Source organism: Suricata suricatta, chromosome 11 (genome assembly GCF_006229205.1).
Source record: "Suricata suricatta isolate VVHF042 chromosome 11, meerkat_22Aug2017_6uvM2_HiC, whole genome shotgun sequence".
Classification (NCBI taxonomy): domain Eukaryota; kingdom Metazoa; phylum Chordata; class Mammalia; order Carnivora; family Herpestidae; genus Suricata; species Suricata suricatta.
Genome location: NC_043710.1, coordinates 954,699 through 978,845, shown reverse-complemented (window position 1 = coordinate 978,845; position 24,147 = coordinate 954,699). Strand labels below are relative to the sequence as shown.

At 66.9% G+C, this 24,147-nt stretch overlaps 1 protein-coding gene across 1 annotated transcript in view; it reads right to left on the bottom strand.

The window, feature by feature from the left end:
• Positions 1–28: 28 nt before the first annotated feature.
• BRSK2 (BR serine/threonine kinase 2) overlaps positions 29–24,147 on the bottom strand; it is a 46,862-nt gene continuing 22,743 nt past the window's right edge. Inside the window, exons 4-23 of the mRNA XM_029957211.1 lie at positions 22,386–22,480; positions 21,060–21,145; positions 18,498–18,638; positions 17,778–17,894; positions 17,228–17,261; positions 16,995–17,063; positions 16,713–16,859; positions 15,642–15,673; positions 15,148–15,312; positions 14,937–15,034; positions 14,701–14,851; positions 12,592–12,657; positions 10,573–10,633; positions 9,632–9,839; positions 9,004–9,052; positions 5,607–5,730; positions 4,232–4,412; positions 4,071–4,160; positions 1,490–1,537; positions 29–325 (exon numbers count right to left, since the gene is read on the bottom strand). Of these exons, the coding sequence (XP_029813071.1) occupies positions 102–325; positions 1,490–1,537; positions 4,071–4,160; positions 4,232–4,412; positions 5,607–5,730; positions 9,004–9,052; positions 9,632–9,839; positions 10,573–10,633; positions 12,592–12,657; positions 14,701–14,851; positions 14,937–15,034; positions 15,148–15,312; positions 15,642–15,673; positions 16,713–16,859; positions 16,995–17,063; positions 17,228–17,261; positions 17,778–17,894; positions 18,498–18,638; positions 21,060–21,145; positions 22,386–22,480 (2,186 nt within the window). The 3' untranslated portion in view covers positions 29–101. The remainder of the gene's footprint in view (positions 326–1,489; positions 1,538–4,070; positions 4,161–4,231; positions 4,413–5,606; positions 5,731–9,003; positions 9,053–9,631; positions 9,840–10,572; positions 10,634–12,591; positions 12,658–14,700; positions 14,852–14,936; positions 15,035–15,147; positions 15,313–15,641; positions 15,674–16,712; positions 16,860–16,994; positions 17,064–17,227; positions 17,262–17,777; positions 17,895–18,497; positions 18,639–21,059; positions 21,146–22,385; positions 22,481–24,147) is intronic.

The window sequence follows — 24,147 nt, the reverse complement described above, 5'->3', positions numbered from 1 at the left end:
GGCGCGGCCCCGGGTCCACGCGGGCGGGCAGCGGGCGGGCGGGCAGCGGGGCGGCCTTGGGGGCCACTGTCAGGGCCGTGTTGGGGGAGGGGGATATGTGTCTAAGGCTGCTCGCGGCGGGCGGCGGGCGGCCCCGTCTTGGCCGTGTCCTTGCCCGTTGGGTACTCGGCGTCCCCTCCAGGGCCGGGGCCAGCGGCCGCGGAGTCACCGAGTGGGCTGTGGGCACTCCGCTTGGCGGGCGTGCTGGGGGCCTGGGCCGCCTGCCCGTTCTTCTCGTCTGAAAAAAGTTGTTTAATTACGTCAAAGAAGTTACTCAATGGGCTGCCTGGGTACACAGAACAGAAGACAAAAGAGAAAAAAGAAAAAGAAGAAAAAAGAGAAAGAGGAAGGGGTAAGGAGAGAGAAAGAACAAACAAACAAATGAACGAAAGGGTCTCCACGAGAGAAAGAAAACCCAACGAGATGAGGTCTGAGCCGGGCGTGGCAGGCGGGGACGGGTGGGCAGCAAGCGAGGGGGGCAGGCAGGTGGAGAGACCCCTCCTCCCTCACCAGGCCTGGCCCTGAGGCCCTGGCCCCCTCCACCTCCGCAGCAAGTCCCCCTCCTCCGCCCCATGGCCTGGCCCCCTGGCCAGCCCCACTCTGGAGACTGAGGCAGAAGGACCACCCCTGCCACAAGCCCCAGTGCTGAGCAGGACCCCGGGGCCCCCTGCTGGCCCCTTGCATGGGACCAGGGAGCCTTCTCTGGGCTGGGGAGGCTGGAGCCAGTGTGCCCGCCACACTCCTCCCGGGAGGCTTGGAGCCCAGCCCCTGGCCAGCCCGGGCAGCACCGCATGGACAGAGGTCAGCAGCAGACACACAGATGGACGGATGGGTGGACAGGCATGGAGAGCTTGGGTGTGGGAGGGCTGGGGGCAGGCAGCCAGAGTGGGGGCCCTGATCCCAGAGGCAGTGTCCTGAGGGCCAGAGGAAGAGGGCAGAAAGGGTTTGACCGCCCCCAGCGGGGGCCCTTGTTCTCATGGCCAGGCGCCTCCTCTCTACCTCTTAAACCTGCCTCCCCAGCCCCGAGCAGGGGCAGGGGAGTGCGTGCACAGCACCCTCCCCGACCCCACCCCTTCAGGGGCCGGAAAGCTTTTACACCGGCTTCCTGCCCAAGATCTGGAGTCCACCCAGACCCCAAGCCAGAGCCCACAGAAGGGACCTTTGCTGGCCTTGGGGTGTGGGGACCCTCTACTGATCTGAGTCTTGGGTTCCCTTCCTGGCCTGCCTGGACCCTAGGGCCAGGCCAGTGGCTGCCCTAGGGGGTGGGTGACTGAGGCTGCTCCTGGCAGAGGTGGGGGGCTTGGTGGGCCCGAGTGTGCGTGTCTGGGTTCCACATGTATGCAGGGAGCCCAGGACGGCGCCAAGGATGGCCGGGGTGGCACCCAGCCAGGAGCAGGCTGCAGGTGGGGGTGACGGCTGGGGGTCCCAGGCAAGCATGAGGGGTTCTTACCACATTTGGAAAGCCTCCCCGTCATCATTTCCATACAGTTAGTGGTGTCTGGAGCACAGAGCGGAGAAAGGGGGGAGGGAGGCGTGTGAGAGCGGCTCCCCGCTCGGGCCCCGGGCCAGGCAGGCCCTCAGGGAGGGGCAGAGCCCAGACTGGGGGCAGGGCCGTGGTGGGGGCCCGCGGGGCCGAGAGTGGTTTGCTGGGGGTGGCACACTGGGGAGGGGGCATGTGGCCAGGAGGCTAGGAGGGGTGGAGCCCACAGCAGGGGGGTGGGGCAGGTAGGGCGGGGTCCTGCCAGAGTGGGGTGGGACTGGGGGGTGGAGCCTAGGATGTGGCAGGCTCAGACTGCGGGCAGTGAGTAGGGGGCAGTATCCTGGTCAGAGGAGGGTCCTGATGCCACCAGAGCCTGAGGGCAGGATGTGGTCCGGCCCTTTGGGTGGCCTGGACCTGCCTGGCTCTCTGGCTCCTCCGTCCTGCCCTGGGGCCAAGACACGTGCTCTGGAACCGAGAAGCTCAGGGCCCTGGTTGCGGCCTACTCCGGCCATCTGTGTGTCCTCACCCTGCCACTCTGCAGCTCAGGCAGCTGCATGGCTCCCATCTGCCCCTCGCCTCGTGCTGGCACCCTGTTCCCTTCTGGGCTGGGGAGTGTTGGTGCCACAGGGGCCTGGAGTGTGGGGCTCCTCAGGGTTCTCACGGGCCTGTGCTGGGTGGGGGGTGGGGTATGACCTTCTGGCCTCCTTTCTCTGGAGTCCCTGGAGTGACCCCTGGGTCTCTTGCCCTAGTAGCCAAGGGTCCCCCACTCTGCCCCCTGCTCACAGCAGCTTTAGGATTGAGCTTGACAGGCAAGAGCATCCAGACTGGGAAAGAGGGTGCTGGGAAAGGCCAGGGTACAGAAGGCCTGGGGATGGGGCCAGGGAACGGGCTGGGGTCCTTCCTGGATTAGGCTCCTCAGGTCCCAGGCCCCCTGAAGGAGGTCAGGGGAGACGAACTGGGAACCCAGAGGGGGTACCCAAGAGTTTTCAGTGACATAGCTTTGGGCACAGGGCTAAGTGGGGTCAGGACTAACAGGGCCCCTGCTTTGGGGTGGGGGCAGGACTGGGGGGGTGGAGCCCAGAGGAAGGGTTGTGTCCACCTTGCTCACTGCGGTGCCTGGGACTTGGCATGAGGGACCCTTGCTGATGGGCAGAATGACCCAGCCAGGAGTGGGCCTGGGTACCCTCTGGGCAGCACACCAGGCCTTTGCTCACCTCCCTGGACAGGCTCTGTCCTTCCCTAGCCTCAGTTTCACTCTGTTAGTTCTGCTCTGCTCTGATGTGAAGGCCTTGAAGGCTCAGGGAACCAGAGGCACCTGACATTGGCCCCCTTGCCCCCTGCCTCCAGTGCCAGCCGGGCTCCCAGGGCCCACTCCATGGGCTTAGGGCTAGCATGCTGGGGCACCCCAGCCCTGACCTGCCAGTGGGGTGAAGAGGCACACGCTGGGGGTGAAAAGGGTGAAACACATACAATGGAATGAGGATGGCAGGGGCAGGGGGGCTGGGCGGGGCTGGGCTGGCCTCTGGGACCCCACCAGGCTGGGACAAGGGCCTCCAGAGGAGGTGCTCAGAGAGCCAGGGCCTATTGCTGGTCGCTGTGCACCTCAGACCCTAAACCCAGACCCAGGCCTCACGGCAGCAAGTGCCTCACCACCATCCCGACAGGACCTGCGCACCCTCGCTAACGGACGGCAGTGTGCACATGCCCACCCAGCCCTACATGGGCTCACCCACCCCCGCAGCGGGCACGAAGCCTGCACCCCATCGGCGTGGACCCGTGGGCTCTCAGACCCCCAGCGCCTCCAGGCCTGGGCAGCCCCTGTTCCCTGTGTGAGCCCCCCCACAGTCCCAGCTGGGGGGAGAGCTCTTCCTTTGGGCACTCAGGCCCGCCCTGTCCTGCTCAAGGCCAGAAGATCACAGGCCTGTCATGGGGAAGCCAGGCGGCAGGCAGCCTCACCGCATGTCAGCCGGTGTGGACACTGGGCCCGCAGCCCCCGCAGGGTGTGGCTGGGGGAGCCCCGAGGGCGGCAGGCTCCCGGGCAGGACTTTGGCCACCGCTCTCCGGAACCTGCTCTCACCAGCCTGGGGCCAGGCTGCCCACATCTGGCTGCTCAGCCTGGGTGCTGGGCCTATACCACTTGTCCAGGGCGGGGAGCTAGCCGCTGGATGTGTGAGCGGGCACAGGGTGCCTTTCTCTGGGCTGGTCTGGCTCCCGCCAGAGGGTCTGCCCGCAGCCCCCCCTGCCCTGTGGCGGGGCCGGACACCTTACCTGCCAGCGTCAGAGGCTACTCTCGTAGCTGGTGGCCACCTTCTGGCCCTTAAGCCCAGCACCCCAGCTCAGTCCTGGCGCTGGCGGGGGTGGTTCTACAGTGGACAAGAGGCGCCTTTCAGTGTGGTGTGCTGAGCCCTACCTCCCTGGGTGTGCAGAGACGGGCCGGCCCATGCGCCGGGGAGGGCCCTGCCCCCTGGGGGGCAGGCAGGTGGGCACGTCGGAGGGGCCGCACCCCTGCTCACCGGCCCTCAGGGCAGCCCGAGCTGAGCCCCCGCCTCACCTGACAAATGCTGGGCGGAGGGCTGGTCATGCGTGCTCAGTAGCTGGGTCTGGATGGTCTCCACGACCCTCTTGAAGCGGCGGCTCGGGCCTGGGGGAGAAAGGGGATCAGGCCCAGGCCCAGGGACAGCCCGGAGCCCGGGCCCCAGGCCAGCGGCTCACCTGACAGGAGTGTGAACGTGACGGAATAGATGCCATTCTCCTTCTGCGCCGCCCCTCCCTCGGTGTAGGTGATGTCCACCTGGAACTTGACCGGCTTCTGGAACACCGCCGGGCCCCCTGTCGCCTTGTACTCAGCCCGGAAGCTTGTCTGGGAGATGACGCTGTGGCTGAGGCTGGGGATCTGCGGGGCAGCAGGGCAGTGTGAGTGCGGTGCACGAGCCGGTCCTCCATGCCACCCTGTGACCCGGGCGAGAGCCTCCGTGCGGGCTGGGCCACAGAGCTGAGTGGAGGAGGAAGAGGGGGTGGGGGGAGTAGGGAGACAGGAGCGGGAGGGCCGCGGCAGCCGGTGCTTCGAGAAGGTGCCTCCCGAGGCTGAGGCCACATGGCCCCTGTGCACCCGCGTCAGGGGCAGCAAGGGGAGACGCCCCTGAAGACACACCCGGAGGTGGTCTTGCCTTGGAGGGGGGGTCACCCCTAGGACAGGGCTCTGTTGAACAGGGCGTCGGCCAAATCCCCATCACGCGTGGGAAGGGCACTCGGAGGGCTTGAGGGAGCAGGGGAGGGAGACGCAGACGGGGGGCGCTGAGGAGGAAGGCAGGCGGGTTGCCCCCCACCCCGGACTGCTGCTGGCCTCTCCTGGCCCCCAGAGACTTCTGGTCGGAGCTCCAAGCTGTCCCCTTGCCCTAAGGGAACTTTGGCTGCAGCCAGGACGGCAGGGGCACTGAGCGGAGGGAACCGCACTGGGGGGGGGGGTCCTGCCCACCCTGGTTGGGGTGGCCCAGCTTGGCTGCAGGGGTGCCATGATCCTGGGGGACCCAGCACTGGGCGAGGCCCCTTGACAGGACCCTGGAAGAAAACTTTCAGGGCTTTCTGCTCCATGTGCTCCAAGGTCTTGCAAAGACAAAGGGAAGGCACCCAGGGCCTGAGCACACCCACCCTCAGGGAGCCACCAGGCCTCCGTCAGAGACACGGGGGTGGGGTTGGGAGAGGCAGAGAGCACACAAGGGACAGGCCTCCGGGACAGTTCCTGAGGCCTCCAGTATGCCCACCAGACCCGGCAGAGGGTCCCTCTGTGTCCAGGCCCCATGTCTCCTCCCCTGGGAGCTGCTATGAGGTTGCCAGTCTCAGGGAGGCATCGCGCCCCCAGGGCTCGCCCCCCGTCCCCAGCACTCCCAGCCCTCGTGGCCCAGCCCCACTCTGGGCCCAGCATGACTGGTCCTGTGCACACCTGCCTCCCGCCCCTAACACGCCGGTTTGCCAGGCCTGTTCTGAATGAGAGTCCGCCGCCTGACCCGGGCCAGGGGCCCACGCGGCCAGGACAGCCGGAGGCCGGTGGCTCTGCACCACGTGCGTCCACAGGCGGAGGGAGGCTCACCGACAGGAAGGCGTGGACAATGTCGGCTTTGATGGAGCTCAGGGGCTTGTCCTTGATGACCACGAAGATCTGCTCCTCCTTCTCCAGGTTGATGAAGTTCCCGAACCAGGACTTCTTGGCGAGCCTGGGGTGGATGAGGCGGGGGGGACAGGGGCTGCTTACGTCAGGGGCTGCACACTGTTGGCCGGGCCCCTGGGGATGCGCCCACGCTCCCCTCCAGGTCAAGGCCGGCTCACTGCCCTGCTGCCCCATCGCCATCCCTGACACTTGCGCTGACTCCCCCCCACCCTGCCCCCCCTCCCCTGCCTGCCTGGGTCTGGGCAGTGCCCAGCAGAACCCACCACAGAGGAAGGTAGAGGCCACCCTTTCTCCCAGCCTTTCTCCTGTTTCGGCCATCAATTTTGGGGGAAATTTGCTCTGCACCATCCCTGAGGAAGGTGCCCCCTGCCCTGCCCTGCGGCTGCACAGGGAGCGGGTGGGGTGCAAGGGATCAGGGCAGAGGAACGGGGCTGGCTCTGCACCCACTCATGTACCCACGTGGACAACTGGACTGGAGAGACACTGCGTGGAGAATAGGGGCCCAGTATGGGCCCACCTGACAGGGCCGCCTTGGCTCCCCAGGGCCACCCTCCGTCCTCAGGGACTGGGGGCCACCTGGCCACCCACATCCCTGCTGCCCAGGCCGGTCACTCCGCAGAACAGAGAGGCTGTTTCCAACCCAGCGTTCCCCCGCAATCAGCCCGCACCTCACTGGCACCCAGGTCTTCCCTACTGTCCTCTGTCTTCTGTCCTGCCTCTGGGGCCACCGGGTGCTCAGTGCACACCAGTGTGGGAGACCCTCAGCTGGCCCCACCGTCCCGCGCCCTGGATTCACACACCTGTGCTGGCCCCTCCCGTGGGAGCCCCAAGAGTGACCGATGTCACCTCCAAGAACACGTCACACAGGCTGTGACTCCTGCTTGCTAGCAGGTCCCCACGGCATTGTGACGGAGCCAGCTGACATGACGGGGAGGCCCAGAGCCCCGCCCACAACCACACGGCAGGGGCCCCCAGAGGACACAGCTCACCGCCCGCCCGAGGCAGGGGGCCCGGTGCCGCTTGGACGGCAGAGCCGGAGGGAGGAACTCGCATTGGTGAAGCCGCTAAGCTGCTAAACCTTGGAGCGGTTTGCTGGGCCACCGTCTCGCTCTCACCGTGCCAGTGACACGGGCCCCGAGCTCCGCCCGTCAAGCCACCAAACGCCCCCATTCAGACCTGGAGCCAGCGAGGCTCGGGCAGGGCCCGGTGGGCACGCTGCCCCAGAGGCAGCGGCCGCAGGGTCTGATGCTCCGGCGGCGCTCTGGTCCTGAGGCGCGGCCGCTGGGTCTCCTGCCTGTTTCGAAAGCTGGCTCTTCAGCCACCTGGCCCCTAGGCCTGCCCACAGAGCCCGTCTCCCCGGCTGCCGGCCTGAGCGGCCTCTTCCCAGCTCAGGGATCCTGACCCAACGGTGCGCACCCTTCCCCACATCCTGCCTCCCGACAGTGCTCTGCTCTGCGTCCCTGGCCCAGCACCCGCCCCTGAGGCCTGCAGCCCAGGAGGTACTCAGGAGTCCGTCTGGAACCCACAGGGGGGTTTCTGTTTCTGCTCCTTTGACAGAGAGGATAGAAGAGTAACGCTGACAACGTGACTTGCTCGTACTCTGGGAGCCCAGCAGTTGGGCACAAACTGCCCGTGCCTGAGAGAGCCAGAGAGGCTCTTGCGAGTCAACTTCGCCAGTCAGCTCGGCCATCCGGTCAGCTGTCAGGTGCTGCTTCAGAGACATGGCAGCCAGGCGTCGCCAAGTAAAGCAGCCCCCTCAAGGATGTGGTGGGCCTTGTCCAAGCAGGCGAAGGCTTCAAGAGAGAAGGCCTGGACATGCAATCTTGACGTGGCAGCATGGTCCCCGCCTGCACATTTCACACTCAGGGCCGCACCGTCACCAGACCTGATTATTTCCACCTGCTGAGCCTATGGCCTGAGGCCTGCTGGCCCCTGTGATCACATGAGCCAGTTCCTAAAAACACCACCCCCACACATACTCACTGGTGGGCTCATGTCCCGCCAGGTAGGGGGACCCTGACTCACACACTGCCAGCAGGTTAACTGCACTGAGCCTCCTGGGCAGCTGTGCACCTGCTGGGACCCTTAGGGACCTCCAGGAGGGGACGAGGCCCCCAGAGGGACTCAAGAGCGGGAAGGCCTCACAGCATCAGGCGCTGCGGGATCTAGCTTGTCCACAGGCACAACAGTTCTGTCACAGGGCTGTCTGTGAGTGCTGTGACAACAGCAGGAAGTGTCAACTGTGGGGCACCAGCAGGGAGAGGAGTCCCTCACCCAGCATGTGGGGCCCACTGGCCACAGACACACCGCGGCCTGGGTGTCAGCCCTGCCTGCGGGTACCGCGTGCCCCGTGGCGGCACCTTCTGCTCAGCCGACGAGACCACAGCCTTCGAACAGGTTGCCCGCAGCAGGCCACGGTGGCTTCCGGCTCCCCTTGCCGGCCCTGTCCCGCATCTGCACCTCGTTTCCTGTTCGTGCCATCCTGCCAGCGCTGCAGGACCAAGGCCACCACGAGGGCCAAGGGTGGGGACACGGCCTCTCCAGGGTCTCTGCCACAGTTCAGGCCAGCTGTGGGGTGGCTCTGCTTGCCCATTGCCTCCCCGGGCCCTGTTCCTCCTCATTGGCAACGGTTAGCTGAGGGCTCCAGCTGGCCCCGGCCTTGAACGATGCCACCCTCCCCACGATTCCCACCAGGCTGTTCTGTGGCCGTTCCTCTTCCTCCTCGGCCAGCGCCATGTTTTCACCTTGAAAACCCTCTGTGCTGATGAGCCCCCGAATTTCTGGAGTATTCTGAGCTTGACTCTGCCTTTGGGAAGCTGCGGTCAGCTCTACCCAGCGCTCCCCTCCATGGAGACTGCCTACCGCAAGCACCACAGGCCAGTCCTTCACAGGCCCCTGTGCCCAGCGTGTCCAGGGCTGAGACTGCACCCAGGGAAGCATGAACACGCCTGGCCACCAGGGCTCAGGCTCCGGGTCCACACGCCTCCCCAAGTGGAGCTGGGGGCTTTCAGCCGGTGGGCAAGGCATGGCCGTGCCCTCCCTCGTCTCCGACCAGGCTCCCCGCCCCAGACCTGGCGTTCACAGTGCAGGATGCAGAGCTGTGAGAGCAGGTGTCCCAGGAAGAAGGTGGAGGGGGCATCTGAGGCAAGCACAGGGTCACAGGGAGAAGGGACAAGGACTTGGAGGGGCTGGAGGGCTTTACCCCACCGTCCCCGTGGGTCCCCAGCCTGCCATGTGGGAGGGTCCCTGCACACTCGGTGTCTGGGTACCAGGAGGGAGACCAGTGGCTCACAGTCAACGTTGGGCAGTGGCCACTTACTCTGGGGACGACTCCGGGGTCAGGTTGGACATCTCCTCGGGGGTTGGAACTGTGCACATGGGAAAGACAGAGGGAGAAGGCATGGTGACCCTCTGCCCTTCCCTCACCAGGGGTCCCCTGGGCCGCGGCAGGGTCTTGGCAGCCACCCCACACGCTCCCGGCCACCACCAGAGCCTAGGGCCACAGGGCTGTCCCACGGTGCTGTAATCAGGCCCTGCCTTCCCTGCCCGACAGACAGCAGCAGCCCCCCCATGCCCACCCACCAGCTGTGCTGCAGGCTCCGACAGCCAGGCAGTGCCAGCTGGCCTCCAGCACCCAGCGCCCAGGAGCCGGCTGGCCACCACTGCCCCTGCCCCGTGGGCCAGTGCCCACACTGCCCACACCCATCCATTGGCTGGCTCTCCTTCCTGGGCTCAGGTAGCCTGCCTGACCATGCCCACTAGGCCCTTGACATGCCCGTGGGCAGGCTCGGGAGTAAGCAGGCACTAGGGCTGCTGCCTGGGGGCCTTTGCTGGCCTAGAGGGCACAGGCCACTGCCTGGTGCTTTCGGTCGGGTGAACCAGAAAAGTGGGGACAGGGCAGCCCCTGCTCCCCTGCCTGCCCCTCTGGTCCCCCTCCCTCCGCTTACCCTGCAGTTTCCGGCGATGAAAGCGGGGTGACCCCAGGAAGCTGTTCTTGATGGAGTTCAGCCGTGTCCTCCAGGGCACCCCCCCGACGCCAGGGCTGGACGGTGGCGTGGGAGTGGGTGTGCCTGCCGGGCTCTCCTTGGGCGTGTGCACGGGCGTCCCCTTAGGGGTGGGGAGGGGGCTGCCCCTCGGAGAGGGGTGAGGGGTCACCTGTATGGTGGGGACAGATTTGGTGTTCGGTTCGGTCCCAACGGTCGGGACCCTGGCAGGGGCCGGCACGCTCGGCGGGCCCAGGGGCAGGGCCGGCTGGGGGCCTAGGCCCCCCGGGACAGGGGGTCGGGCCAGGGTGCCAGCCGGGAGTGGGTTGGACTTGGTGCCCTGCAGCGGCTTGTCGCTCAGCTTGGCCTTGCTTGGCAAGGTCTGGGTCTTGGGGTTGGGCCGCGAGGCGGCCTGCGGAGGGAGGGCGTGTCCGGGCCGAGAGGCGCTCCGGCAAGCTTCGGGCTCCACAGAGGTGGCCAGGGGGCAGGCCACGAAGGGGCTCTCGGGGGGCGGGGGAGGCAGGGCAAACTTTCTAACAGGCTACAGGGCAGGCGCGGAGGGCAGGGATCAGAGTGTGAGGGGTCCCCGAGAGCCACCGTGCATGCGCCCGCCCCGCCCCGCCCCGCCCCACATGCACACGCAGCACCGGGAGAACCAGAAAGCAACATTCAAGCAGGACCCCAAGGCAGGACCAGCGGGGGCAGGCAGGCGTGGGGGTGGGAGCGTGTGCCATGAAAGTAAACAACACAGGAGAAAACAAACAAAACAAAACAAAAACGTGCAGTTAGCGAGAGCAGCAGCAACCGCGGGCGGCCCCAGCAGCGGGCGAAGGGGGCCTGCTTCCCTCCCCTGCCCCCCATGCACGCCGGGCCGCTCGGGGCTGGGTCGGGGGTGGGGGGCTCACCCGGGGGCTGCTCAGCGGGCTGGTGGAGAGGCCCGAGGAGGCGCCGCTGATGGACCTGGACCTGCGGACACAGGAGCGGGGCGGGTCAGCTGGGAATGGCCACGGCTCTCCACTTCTGTCCCCCAGGCGGGCCTCCGCGAGGACAGGAGCCCCGGCCGAGAGCCTCGAGGCCTGGCCTGCGCACACCTGGCCACCCGCAGGGCTGTCCTGCGCCGCCCAGCCACCCCCGCCCACAGCCCCGTCGGGGTCCCGCCAGAGCCCCAGTGGAGTGGCTGGCTGCCTGCCCTGGGGCTCCCCCTCTCCTCTAGGTGAGAGCCGCCCCGTGGCCCAGGCCCAGACCCAGGCCCAGGCCCAGGCCAGCACAGGGGAGCCCTCAGCAAGGGTCTGTCGGGAGCTCAAGTGGATATAGGGACCAGGGGAGATGGGTGCCCCCAGTGAGCTGAATCCAGCCCTGTGCCAGGTCCACTCTCCAGGCCCCGGTGCCCTGAGCCCGGCTGGAATCCCCAGGCTGATCTGTCACAGGCCCCGAGACCTGTGCTTTGCTGAGCACCTCCTGTCCTACCATGTGGGCCACCAGCTGGGCACCAGCGCAGCCTTTCCATGCCCACAGCCCACCGGTCGGGCCCAGAGCCACCCACAGCACACCAGCCCACAGCCCTCTCCTCCTGGTACGCGAGGGCTTGGGCAAGGCAAGGCTGGGGTAAGAGTTGGCGGAGACCACGGGCCCAGTCCACCGCTGGCCCCACTTGGCCCGCAGACCAGGCCGGGCAGGAACCCGGCACCCTGAGAGGCCTCACTCTAACACACCACACGGCCTCAAGGGAGGGCACACCATGCCCGCTCAGCCCTGGGTACTGGCACCTGCCCCCTTTTGAAGAAGGAAATGGAGGGTGGGGGTGGTGCTGAGGCAACCACAGGAGAGAAAAGGAAATGAGTGAAGGCCTGCCCCCACCAGCCAGCCTGGCCGCCCACCCGCCCACCTGCACCTCGGCCCACCGCTTGGGCCTCGGGGAAGAGCTGAGCCCACTCTGAGCAGGGCCCCAGCACCCCATGGCAGTGACCCTCCAACTCCCCTACCTAACACAGCCACAGAGCCAGGGGGTGGCACTGACCTTGCTTGCAGCCCCCAGCCCAGCCTGCCCATGGCCGTGACGGTGCCCAGAGCCAGGCCTGGGTCCAAAGCTTTTGGATGCTGGGAAAGGAGTGGCGCCTGCCCCAGAGGCTGCAGGCCAGCAGGGCAGCCACCGCGAGTGAGGGCCAGCGCCCAAGGCCGGCCTGCCCCTGAGTCAGCCATGCGCTTATCACTTGGCACAAGGAAACCAGAAAAGAAGCAGTGGAAGGAACAGGGGTGGGGGCTGCCACCACAGCCTTCTGTCTAAGCAGGCGGCCCTGGGAGCCAGTCCGCACCTGCCCGAGACAGAAAGGATGGGGCCGGCACAGAACAGCCAGGGCCGGGCGACAGATAGGTGGCAAGAGGCCAGCGGTGAGCAGGCAGGGACACGGGTAGGTGTGGGGGCAGGGGGAGGGTAACAGGGGTGAGGCCCAACCACCATTGCCATGGGCAGCAGGCCCTGCAAGGGCTGGGGTGGGGGGCTCAGGAACAACAGGCCCCATGCAGAGACCCCTGAGACTATCACGCCTCCTGCCCCCTCCTGGAGAGCCTGCAGCCGCCGCGGGCTGCCACTTCCATTCTGGCCCCTGTGGGCAGCAGGGTGACCCCAGGACCCGGGGCCGGCACAGAACGCAGGAGGGGAGGTTAACCAGGGCTGCGCGGAAGGGGCCTCAGAGCCTGCAAACACTCCGGGGGTCCCAGGGCAGGGAGAGCGCGATCAGGCAGGCCATCGGCCTTGCCCCCGCAGCCCGCACCTCCTTGGGGCCTCGGCCCCGTCTGGCCCAGGCCGGCCCCCAGCTCGCTGGAGGGTTCCCTCGCCAGAGCTGTGCCTCGGGCCCAGCCCTGCCACCAGGCCCACGGTCGTCTTCGGGGCTGGGGGGCGGGGGGTGGGTGGGCAGGGTGTATACCTGTCTTCTTTGCTGAATTGGGGGTGGGCTTCAGCGATATCCAGGCTTTTACTGAACATTGCTTTACTACAGCAGGAACAAAGCGAGAAAACAGAGTTACTGACGCAGCCCCAGCAGGCGGCCTGGGAGCCCGGACCGCCGCACAGCTCCACACAGGCCGGGCACGTGGGCACCAGGGGAGGCCAGGTGGGGGGGTGCCAGACCACAGCACACCCCACCCTGGGGACCCGCCGGGCAGGGTGGCCCGGCTGGGCCTCGGAGGATGCCCAGCACCCACCACCAGGCCTAGGGCCCCTCCAGCCCCAGCCGGTGGCCTTGTGTGGCCCAGTGCCAAGTGGCCAAGCCAGAAGCAGCAGCAGAGCCTGGAGCAGCATTGGCAAGTCGGGAGGTGCCAGGAGGAAGCGGCTTTCCCAGTGACCACCGGGATGGTCCACAGCTGACCCATCCCAGCACCTCCCGCCCCGAGGCGGCCAGGCCTGGAAGGCATAACAGGAGACTCGGCTCAGCGGCCTCCCACGCCTGGCCCTGTTCTGGACGGGGGAGGAGGGACGGACGTGGGGCCCCACGTCAGCACTCAGCCTGCCCCGGGCATGTCGAGTGGGAGGCCAGGGGCAAGGCTCAGGAAAGGCGAGCTGGTGAGAGGTGGGCTCTCGCCCTGGGGGCCTGCTGGGGAGAGGGGAGCCTGTAACAAGCAGGACTCAAGGCAGTCAAGGCGGGAGCTCAGCCGGCAGAGACCTTTCTCCCTGCCACCCTTGCCAGCCTCCCGGTGCTGGAGCCCATGGGCATTGGGCCGTGGTTGTCCGGAGCCAGCCCATTTCCCTGGGGAAGGCCTGGGACCACCGAGGGGGCTGTGCCCACTTGAATCCTGACCGTGATCCTGTTTCTGGCAAATTCCCTGGGAGGCCTGGCTGGCCGCAGCACCTAGCCCCCAGCTGAGCAGGGGACCCAGAGAGCTGGGACTCCCATGGTGGTCTCCACAGACCAGAGCTATGGCTAAAGCCCCTGCCTGGGCAGGAACATCGGGCCTTACCCCAAAAAGACCCCGCTCAGTGTCAGGGTGAGGATGTGCCAAGGCAAGGGCCTCTCCCAGCCAACCGGAGTCAGCTGAGGCTCCACAGGCCCAGGACACCCTTCCTTCCTCCAGGGGGCGCTGCTGTTTCAGCCGCACCTGTTCACCGCCTGTCCATCCAGCGCCCCCATCCCCGCCACAGAATTCCAGGCCCTTGATCCCAACACTACCATGGATGATCCAAACATGGAGCTAGCCTCAAGGGGGGACAGGCCTCCTAGGTGCCTCTGAACATGGCTTAACCCCAGTGTAGCCAAGTTCAGTCCACTCCAGGCCAGCCCAACCCCTGACTAACCCAGTTCAACACAGGCCAACAGAGCAAAGCCCTACCCAGCTCAGCCCAGCCCAGCTCAATCCAGTCCAACCTAGCCCATCCCAATCCAGTCTAATGCAGCTCAGTCCACCCCAGTCCAGCCCAGTTCAGTCCAGCTCAGCCCAGTCCAGCCCAGCTCGGTCCATCCAAGTGTATGTAGCTCATCCTAGCTCAGTTAAGTCCAGCCCAGCTCAGCCCAGTCCCAGTCCAGCCCAGCTCAGTCCAATCCAGCCCAGCCCCGCCCAGCTCAGTCCAGTCCAGCCCAGTCCAGTCCAATCCAGCCCAGCTCAGTCCAGTGTAGTCCAGCTCAGTCCATCCCAACTCAGCCTAGCCAAGCCCAGTCTAGCTCATCCCACCTCAGTCCACTTCAATCCAGTCCAGCCCAGCCCAGTCCAACCAGTCCAGCACAGCCCAGCTCAGTCCAGCCCAGTGCAGCCAAATCCAGTCCAGTCCAGCTCAGCCCAGCTCAGCCCAGCCCAGCCAAGTCCTGCCCAGCCCAGTCCAGCCCAGCCCAGCCCAGCCCAGCCCAGCTCAGTCCAGCCCAGCCCAAGCAGCCCCACCAAGCCCCTGGCACAGCGTGGTCCAGCCCCACCCAGTGGCCTTGGCCCAGCCCCAGGACTGGGGAACAGAGATGAGCCACGCCCAGCTCAGCCCATGAGGAGTGCCAATGCCGACCAGGCCAGGCCACCAGGAGGACACAGCACTCCGCCTCCTGGTAGGCACGCACCTCTGGCCATGCTGGGCCATCTCGATGGCCCGCCGCGCGGGCACCGGGGAGCCGCCGTCTGTGACACTGAGCACCTCCATGGACTTGCGTTCTGGCCGCCGCTTGCCGTGCCGGTTCAGCATTGGGGAGTCCACACGCTTCCGAGGAGGGTCTGTGTGCAGACAGGGGTCAGGGCCAGGCAGCCCGCTGGGCCTGGAGGGGGCAGCATGGGGCCAGGCCACCCTGGGGCCTTGTACCTATTTCATTTCTGGGGGGCAGGTCCTCGTCCTCATGGCTCGGGTACCTTTCTTTCCGGTCCAGGAGAAGGAAATAAATCATTTTCTCCTGGTTTTCCCTGCAGCGGGTGAGAGGCACGAAGAAGGGTCAGCAAGTCCATTCCAGGAGGGGGCCCCGCCCCCTGGCCACCCGCACCCCAGGCCTGACGCAGCATGGCCCCTGCCAACGTACTCTTCGGACAGCAGGTCCTGCAACAGCTTGTTGCGGTCCCGGAAGCAGCCCAGCGAGTGCATGCTGTCCAGCACGTCGGGGTCGATGTCCTCCAGGCTGGGCAGCGAGCGGATCTGCACCTTGCGGGGGATGGGCTGCTCTGGCTCTGGCTCGTTTTTGCCCCCTCTGTGGACGACAGGAGCCGTGGGGTCACTCACCCCCCCTCCACGGCCTGGGGCTTCTCCGCCCCCACCCTGAGGTGCTGGGAGGGCGGGGCCCACCCCTTCCTGGGGCCTGAGTCTTGCCGCTCTCCCTGCACCCGGCCCCTGCACACCTCCTGCGTCCTGCCTGTGCCCAGCGCAGGCCGGCCCGGGGGCCTTGAGAGCCAGGAGCGGCCGAAGCTGAGGGCCGGCCTGCGCTGGGCTGGGTCGCCCCCCGCCTTCCCTAGCAGGCCCTCCAGGCCACGGTGACAGGTGACAGGCAAAGCAGGTGATGTGGGAGGAAAAGCTACTTACATATACCATATGTGTTTCTGAATGTGCTCTAGCTACAAGGAAAGAGAAACAGGGAGTTAGTACGAGGAGGGAGGAGCCCACGTTAGGAGGCCAGAGGGGGTGGGAGCACGGAGAGGGAGGACCACAGGAGTGTGCAGAGAGCAGCACAGGAGGGGTGGGGAGGGAAGGAGGGGGAGGATGGGGGACGATGTGGGTGGAGGGTGGGGGGAGCACGGAGAAGGGCTGCACCCCTGACCTACTACCCATGACCCTGCATACCCCAAGTGGAAGAGAAAATGCTGGCCCAGAGAAAGAGGGAGGGTGGGCAGGGATGGGGGCTGCAGGCGGGGCTGGGGGCACAGGGAGTGAGCAGGGAAGCAGAGCGGCCTCCTGGGCCTGGCGGCTCCAGGCCGAAGCCAGAGGAGGAGCGCAGGGGAAGCGGCCAGGGCGGCCCTCCTGTGCACAGGGAGGGGCTGGGTGCAGGTGTGAGCAGGTGGCTTGGGGGCCAGCCCTGCCCTACCCCCCCACTCCACCCCAGACAGCTTGGCTGGGGAGGGTGGGAGAGCGTGGCCCCTTGGACCGGGCCACCCCTGTCCTGGAGAGGACCGCCGGGGAAGTCCTGCTGCCTTTCTCTGGGGACCTGCCATCCCGGCACTCGCTGAGCCCCAGGGAGGCCGGCCGGCAGCTGGGGGGCTTCTCTCAGCAGTGCGGCCCCCGCAGGGGGTGGTGATGAGGGGCTGTTCACCTGACCAGGCCCTGGACAGTCCGGGGGACAGGGGCCCGCACTCCCGAACCATGTGTTCACACCTATGCACACGCCTGTGCGTGCCTGTGCTCGTGCACCCGCGAACGTGCCTGCACAGCCGTGCACATGGATGCGTGCACGGTTCCTACCCTTGTGCTCCCTCACACACATGCACACTCACGCACACCGTGCACACCCAGGGCCCCCATATCACACTCAGGCACAGGCCGGCCCTTCCCCCCCAGAGGAGGCTCCGGAGATGGGAGCCCAGCCCTAACAGGGTGGCCCCAGGCAGGGATCCTACAGGCTCCAGGGTGGGGGGCACCTCCGAGACGCCGGGGACCCACCGTGAGGCGCCGGGCCGCGTCCACCTCGATCATGCCGCGCAGCAGGCTCTGGCAGTCGGGCGGGATGAAGTGCGGCATGTGGAAAACGCCCCGCTTCACCTTCTCCAGCAGCTGCCTCAGGTTGTCATCGTCAAAGGGCAGAGCCCCCTGCCGGCAGGGAGCGGGGTCACCTCAGGGGGGGGCGGCGCCGAGGAAGTGGGGCGGGGCGGGAGGGGGCGGCACCGCGGGGTGGGCGGCACCGCGGGAGGGGCGGGGCAGGAGGGAGCGGGGCAGGGGGCTCACCACCAGCAGGGCGAACAGGATCACGCCGCAGCTCCACACGTCCGCCTTCCGGCCGTCATACTTCTCCCCCTGCGGGCCGAGGGGGGTTGGCCAGGTGAGCACCCAGGGCTTCGCCCGGACACGGGGTTGGGGAGGGAGCCAGCCAGGGCCCAGGGGTCTGCACAGCTGCCACGGGGCAGGCCCTTGGACATGCAGGGACTAGGGTGGCGGCGTGGGAGGTGAAGGCTACTTACCCGGATCACCTCGGGGCAGGCGTAGTGGGGGGACCTGGAAGCAAAAGCAACAGTCAGGTCCAAGGTCCAGGCCCTGCGGTCTGTTCCGACTGTCCCACCCGGCCTGGACCTCCAAGGGGCCCCCAGGACCACAGCGGTGGAGACACCCTGAGGCACACTCTGTCTGCAACAGCTGCCCCACTGTGGGGCCCTCGGGCCCAGCAGGAAGCTCAAGGGCTTTGATGCCAACCCCCTCACAACCCGATCCCCACTGTGTGCTTCTGGGGAGACACTCAAGGCCATCTGCCCAGCATCCTGGTACGAGGGGAGCAAAGTCAGAAGGGTCCCGGGGCGCCGCTGAAGGCACGCAGCAGGGAGATGGCTCGCCAGTGACGCCCCTGAGCAAGACGGCAGTCCCTGGGACAGGACCGGCCTTCCAGGTCACCCGGCGGGGCCCCTTCACTGCGCAGCACTTGGGAGCAAAATCCGGGAGCAGAGCCAGAGGTCCTGAGCCGCCCCCACCCCCTCCCCGGGCAGGCGGCATGCACAGGGCAGGCCGGCAGCCCCTCACCCGCAGCTGGTCTCCAACAGGCTGTCGCCAACCTGCAGCGACGCCATGCCGAAATCCGCCACCCGGATGTTGTTCTTCTCATCCAGGAGAAGGTTTTCTGGCTTCAGATCCCTGTGGCTGGGAAGGAAGGCGGGAATGAGGCTGACCGGCCCCCCAGCTACCTCCGCCCCCCCCCCCGAAAGCCCACCCACACAGCACGGGGCCAATGGCAGCTCAGCCTGGTGACGTCACAGGCAGCCAATCAGAAGTCACCTACCTGGGGACTGGGATGGAGAAATGGGGGCCCTCTGCAGTCACACCAGGTGCTCCCACCCACCCTGGGCAGGCTCTGCCTTACTCTCTAGGGTCTCCTCACCATAAGTGCTCTGGGCCAAGGGCATCCTGAGACCCTCCAATCCAGGGTGACCTGGCCCCAGGAGCCCTAAAAAGGCTGAGGGCCCCCAGAGCCTTAGGTGGAAACCTGACAGAAGCTTCCTGATGCTCCTGAATGGGGTCAATAGAGATTGTGCTGTCTGTCTGCCCAGGGGCATGGGGTGGGGAGGGGGCACCTGGTAGGGGATGGGTGCCTGATGGGATGGGGGCGTCACCTGGGGAGGGATGGGGGTACCTAGTGGGATGAGGGACACGTGGTGGGACGGGGTGCATCTGGGGGCATGGGCACCCAGCATGCGCCAGGGGGTGGCCGGGGGGAGGGGCACCCGGCAGGGTCAGGGCACACACCATATGGAGTGGCTGTGGCAGAAGTCCAGTGCAGAGATGATCTGCCGGAAGAACCTGCGCGCCTCCTTGGGGGTCAGCCTGCCCTTCTTGACCAGGTAGTCGAAGAGCTCTCCTCCAGACACGTGTTCTAGCACCAGGTACCTGAAGGGCACAGGTGGGCGTTGGGTGGCTGCATACCGCGTGGCCAGCCTGCCCTGGCACCGCCCTCTGCCTTGTCCTGGCCTCCGGTGCTCTCAGCATGACGGGCCTCACTGGCCGCCCGCCTCCTGGCAGGCCTGCCTCCAGCACAGCCTCGGGGGACCCTCGGATGTGGGGGGGCTGAAAACGGGGCCATTCCTGGCCCCCTGGCTGAGGGTCCGCTGGGCCTCAAGGCAAGAGGGGGGCTGCGGCCGCTGACCCCCATGCAAGCTGGGCCATGACCCTTGCGGGCTCTCCTGGGCCAGCCCCCTCAAACGGGCTCTTGGAAGACAGGAAACAGGGTGTCCCCCCCCCCCCACAGGATAGTAACTGTCCCCAATGGCTCAGTATGGCCTGGCGGCCTGACTGGTGCCAGGGCTGGGGGGCGGGGCCGCTGGGGGATTCTGACAGGGCCCCGTGGGCCGGAGCAGAGCACCCGCCCCACAGCCAGTGGACCCCAGCCCGGCACTCCCCTAGCCCGTTTCCTGGTCTGCAAAGGAGGTGGCTGGCAGGGGTCCAGGGACGGAGGGCCCTCTGGGCTCCTGTGCAGGGCAGGATGGGGACAGCTGGAGGGGCAGCAAGTCTCTGGCCTGGTGACAGTGGCTGCAGGGGGAGCGACCCCTCCCCCCCCCCGGTGTCCAAGCTGAGCCTCCTGATGTGGGGGACACTGATGCCCACAGGAACCCCCCCCAGGACTTGCTGGAGGAAGCCAAGGGCACAGGCCGAGGGGCAGGAGGTAGGGAACCAGCCATCCCAAGAGCTTGTATTGTAGGAATGAAGGGCTCAGCAGGGGTGGGGGTACAGGGGGCCTGAGGAGAGGAGAGGTGAGGAGGGGCCATACCGGGGGTCCTGCCCTACTCCTGAGTGGGAGGCCCAAGCATGGCACTTGGGTGAAGGGGTCCCTGCCCCTCCTTCACCTGCAGGCTCCCTGGGCTGCCTCTGCAAGGGTGCTGGGCCCAGCGGGATGCAGCCTGGCCAGCTGATGGCCCTCCTGCTGGCTGTGATGTCTCTGTCATTGGGCCTGTGCCCGGCCGTGCCCCCGCTTGGCCTTGCTGTCCCAGGCCCCTCCCTGGCTTCCTGACCCCCACCCCAGGTCCATCCCCACAAGTATCTCAACAGAAATGAGGCACGGCGGGTCCCTGCGTCTCGTGTGTGGAAGTGGCTGCCCGCCCCCAAATTCACGGGGGGGCCACTGGCACTGACCGCAAGGTGGGCCCTCGGCCGAGCCGATGAGGGGGCCGCGCAGGTCTGAGCTCCTTGTACTCACCAGTGTCAGGGCCCCGGGACCACGACCTGCCTCGTGGCGCCCCTACATCTACACCCACTCGTCTCCGACCCCACGTGGGTGACTCCAGTCACCCTTCCCTCGAACACTTGGAGTCGGCCACTCATGCCACTGAGCACCCAGCTGCCACAGTGCAGGTGCTACAGCTATGAGGAAACTGAGGCCCACAGAGTGACGAGCTTGTCAGAGGGGTGGGGTGTGACCATCCTCAGTCCACGTGCCCGAGCCTTCCTGCTCCCCCCCCCCCCCGTCCGGCAGCCCTCGGTGCCCGGCTCTGGCCCCAACCCCAACGGCCCGGAACAGTATGGGCGGGCTGTGGATGGCCACCCAACGCCAGCCGGTCCGGCCCACAAGGTGCCTGGATCTGTCCCAGGGGCCCGAAGTCGGGCTTGGGACTTGGAGTCGGGAGCTCCAGGGTCCCCTGGGCCAGCGCCCCGCGCGCATCTCCTCACTCAGTCTGAATGCCAAGGAAAGTACCACTGGAGCCCCTCCCTGAGGGACAGAGCAGCACCGGCTGGGCGCCTCCTGTCCCCACGCAGGCAGCGGTGACAGGGCTGGATGCCCCCTGCAAGTGACCATACCCCGGGGAAGCTCACTGAGGCCACACAGCAGGCGACTTGGGGGGGCGGGGTGGAGGACAGTCTCCAATCTGAGCCAGGTGCACCGGGGATTCTGAGATTCCTGCCCGCCTCTGGCCTCGGCAGCACGGGGCTGGAAGCCCAGGCAGGGCAGGTCGTCAGGCCGGCTGCGGGGCCTGGTGTGGCCGTCACGCCGTCGGCCAACCTGGGGTCCCGGTCCCGTGAGGGAATGGCGGGGGACTCAGTGGGAATGGGGAGGGTCCCTGGGAGCCCTGGCAGAGACTGAGCCAAGCGGTTCCTGCTGCTTGGCCCCAGCTCCCAGCCCCTGTCTCCAGGAAGCCCACCCCCTGGGTGGTTCAGGCTGGTGGCTCTCCGGTGGTCTGGCCAGGAGCACTGACCGTGGGAACTGTCCTGAGTTGGCCCCCTCCCCAGGGCCCCACGGCCTCGCCTCTGCCCCCTCCCCGGGGCCCCGCGGCCTCGCCTCTGCCCCCTCCCCAGCTCTCCAGACCCGGCAATACCTACAAATATTTTTTGTTTTCATAAACATCGTGCAGCTTTAGAACGTGAGGGTGTTCGATGAGCTTCAGGATGGCGATCTCGCGCTCCACCTGCACGGGGAGAGAGGTCCGGCTGGGGGCGGGCGCCTCCCCTGCCGCCTGCACCCCCCACCGCCCCTCCGACCCGTGGCCTTGGCGCCAGGCAGACGCGGCGCGGCCCTGCCCTCCAGGGGCCTCTGGCTGGTGGGGAGACAGAAGGGTCTGGGTGGGCTGTGCCCCACCTGACACCTCGGCCAGGCTCCTGAGGACGGTGCAGGCTTTGGAGCAGGGCCTGCCTAGCGAGGGGGTCTCCACCCCTGTGGCTGGCCCATCCCATCCCAGGAGCATCACACAAGGGGGCCGCCCCCCGCGCCTCCGCCCGGCCCTGCCAGACCTCCAGCGGGGCGGGCCCCTGCCACCGAGATCTTGTCTCTGTTTGGATACCTTCTGTGCATCTTCAGCTCAGCGTCTCGAACTGAGCATGAGTCCTGGGATCTGTCCGAGGTCGGGAACTGCCCCCACCCACCAAGCCACCATTGCCTTCTCTTAAAACTGCCCCAGCCTTGGTCCCTGGGGCTCCTCAGGGGGGCCCTCCCAACCCCTCCCTGCCCTCCTGGCACACTGGCCGCATATGCTGCTTTGGGAGATGTCTGGGGAAATGAGGGAGGCACAGTCCCCAGGGCGGGGGGCAGCACGGTGATGGGGAGCCCCCAGCATGCCGCCCACATGCCGGGTGAGCAGGCAGATGGGGTGCCTGAGGCCTGAACAAGCGCTTCCCACATCCATCCACAGGGGGCCGGGCCGGTCCCAAAGGGGGTCCGGGTTCCACCACAGGACAGGGCTCTTGGGACAGGGCGGGAGGGTCTGTTGTGGTCCCTGGGGAACTGTCACTTCCTCTCTCCCTCCTTAGAGGGAGGGGCTCCTCCTGGGTCTAATTGGGGAAACCGAGGCCCAGCCAGCTACTCCAGCAGGTTGGTACAGCACCCTGACTGTGCCCCAGGGTCCCAGGGTGGCTGAAGCCGGAGACAGGGTGGACGGGGCCGAGGAGGGAAGCCAGCGTGCAAGGTGGTGGTCGTGGTCAGTGGGCGCCCACACAGAGAGCCTGCTCTGTAGCCAGGAGCTGCCCCCACTGGGCTCAGCAGGAGCAAAGGGGACCCACCCGGGCGGGCTTCTCTGTAGCCCCACCCATGCGGCTCTCACCACAAGGACCTGCCTCCAGGCTGTCCCCAGGCCCCTCCAGGGACCCACAGGGCCCATGCCAGGCTGTCCCCAAGCCCCTCTAGGGACTCCCAGACCCCCGGCTCAAGCTCACCTTCATCAGCACAGACTCGCTGAGCTTCTCCCGGTTGACAATTTTGATGGCCACCTTCTGGCATGTGACACAGTGAATCCCCAGCTTTACAAGGCCTGCAGGGTATGAGAAGCCCCCTCAGGCCCCATCTAGGGCCCCACCGACAGGGAGCCCACCCACTGTCCACACAGGCCCTCCCTCAGGGCCCGGGTCCTGTCCCCCTTCCCTCTCCCATGGGCACCGTCCACCCTCCCAGGCTCCGGGGTCACTGCCCAGAACAGCTCTGTCCTGGAGCAGCAGTCCTGCCCGCACCACGCCCCCCTCCCAGGGTCCAGCCCTCTGCCCTCCCAGACCCCTCCCCCTGCTCTGGAGAGCCCCCGCCCCAGGCCTTCAGCCACTGCCCAGCCACACCCAGCTGGGAAGCAGGGTGCTTTGGGGTTCAGGGCCACCCCTCCCCCCCGGGATCAGCCTCCACCCCCTGTAGCCCCAACCCAGCAGCCTCAGGAAGGAGATATCCCCAGACAATAGGGTCCAGCTCACTGGTGTCTCCAGGACAGCAAGATGGGCCCAAGGCCCCTCCCTGAACAGCCCCACCCTGTCCTGCCATGCCCATGCCCCCCCAGGCCTGGGCAGAATGCACCTCGCTCTCATGGTCCTGCTTCTAGTCCTGGTCACTGCCCCCTTATTATGTGGCCACAGCCAGCCATCCCCCTAGCCCCCTGGTCGGGACAGGCCACCAGGGCCACCAGCAGCTTCACCCCTGCTATAGCTCGGGCCACTGCCAGTCGCCCTCCTGACCTCTGGCTAGACCCCTCTGTGGCCAGGACACCCCCACCTCTCCATTCCTGAGGCTGGGCCCCCAAACCGTGACATTCTCCAAGGTGACTGTCGTTCTCAGACGGGCATGTGAAGGTTACCACGATGGACCCCACCTCCAGCAGGCGGGACCATTAACCTAAGCATCGCAGCCTGACCCAGACTTGCGCTCTGCCTGGGCCGCCCTCCTACAAGGACTGAGGGGGGCCCGCACTGCTGCACCCGGACTCGGTCAAGCCAGGGCCTGGACCACCTGCCTGCCTCGTGTCCCGGGCTGACCCAGGGCCCATTGCTGCTGTTCACCTTGACCTTGAGGTCCTCATGCTCACCAGCTGCTCAGATTTGCCCTTCCCCCACTTTCACATGGGGCTTCGGGGGCGATTCTTACAGTTTGCAAGAGCCCTTCAATTTTACAGGAAATGGGTCCCTTGCCACGTGAGGGAAACCACATTCCCGAATAGACCTCACATCTATAACTCCGTGTGGCCTGTGTCCTTCCGTGGAGCGCAGCGGTGCCTGACCTTCCAGGTGCAGCTTCTCTCTCTCCCCTGGAGTCAGGATGGTCTCACAGCCACCCCCTCCTGTGCACGGTGAGCTCCGGGAGGGGACCTCACGGGCAGGGCCCAAGGGCCAAAGCCCCGGTGCTCAGCCAAAGCCAGATGAGCTCCCGGGCTTGGTGCTGCGGCCCCTGCTCCCACCCCAGGAAGGGCTGCAGCCTCCTGGAACCTCTTTGCCGCCTGTCTTTGCTCTGGCCCTGAGCCCGGACTCCGGGTCCCCGGGAAGAGCAGGGAGCACGCAGCAGGGAAGACAGCAGGTGCCTCGCCGTCATCCATCTGTAACCCAGGCTGGAGGCGCAGGGACCCGGCCCCACCGCCCGTCCTGTCTTTCAGACGGCAGGCGGGAGCCAGAGCTCAAAGCAAAACTTATGCCTGCCAAGTCCCCAGAGCAAGGCTGCAGGGCCAGGAGG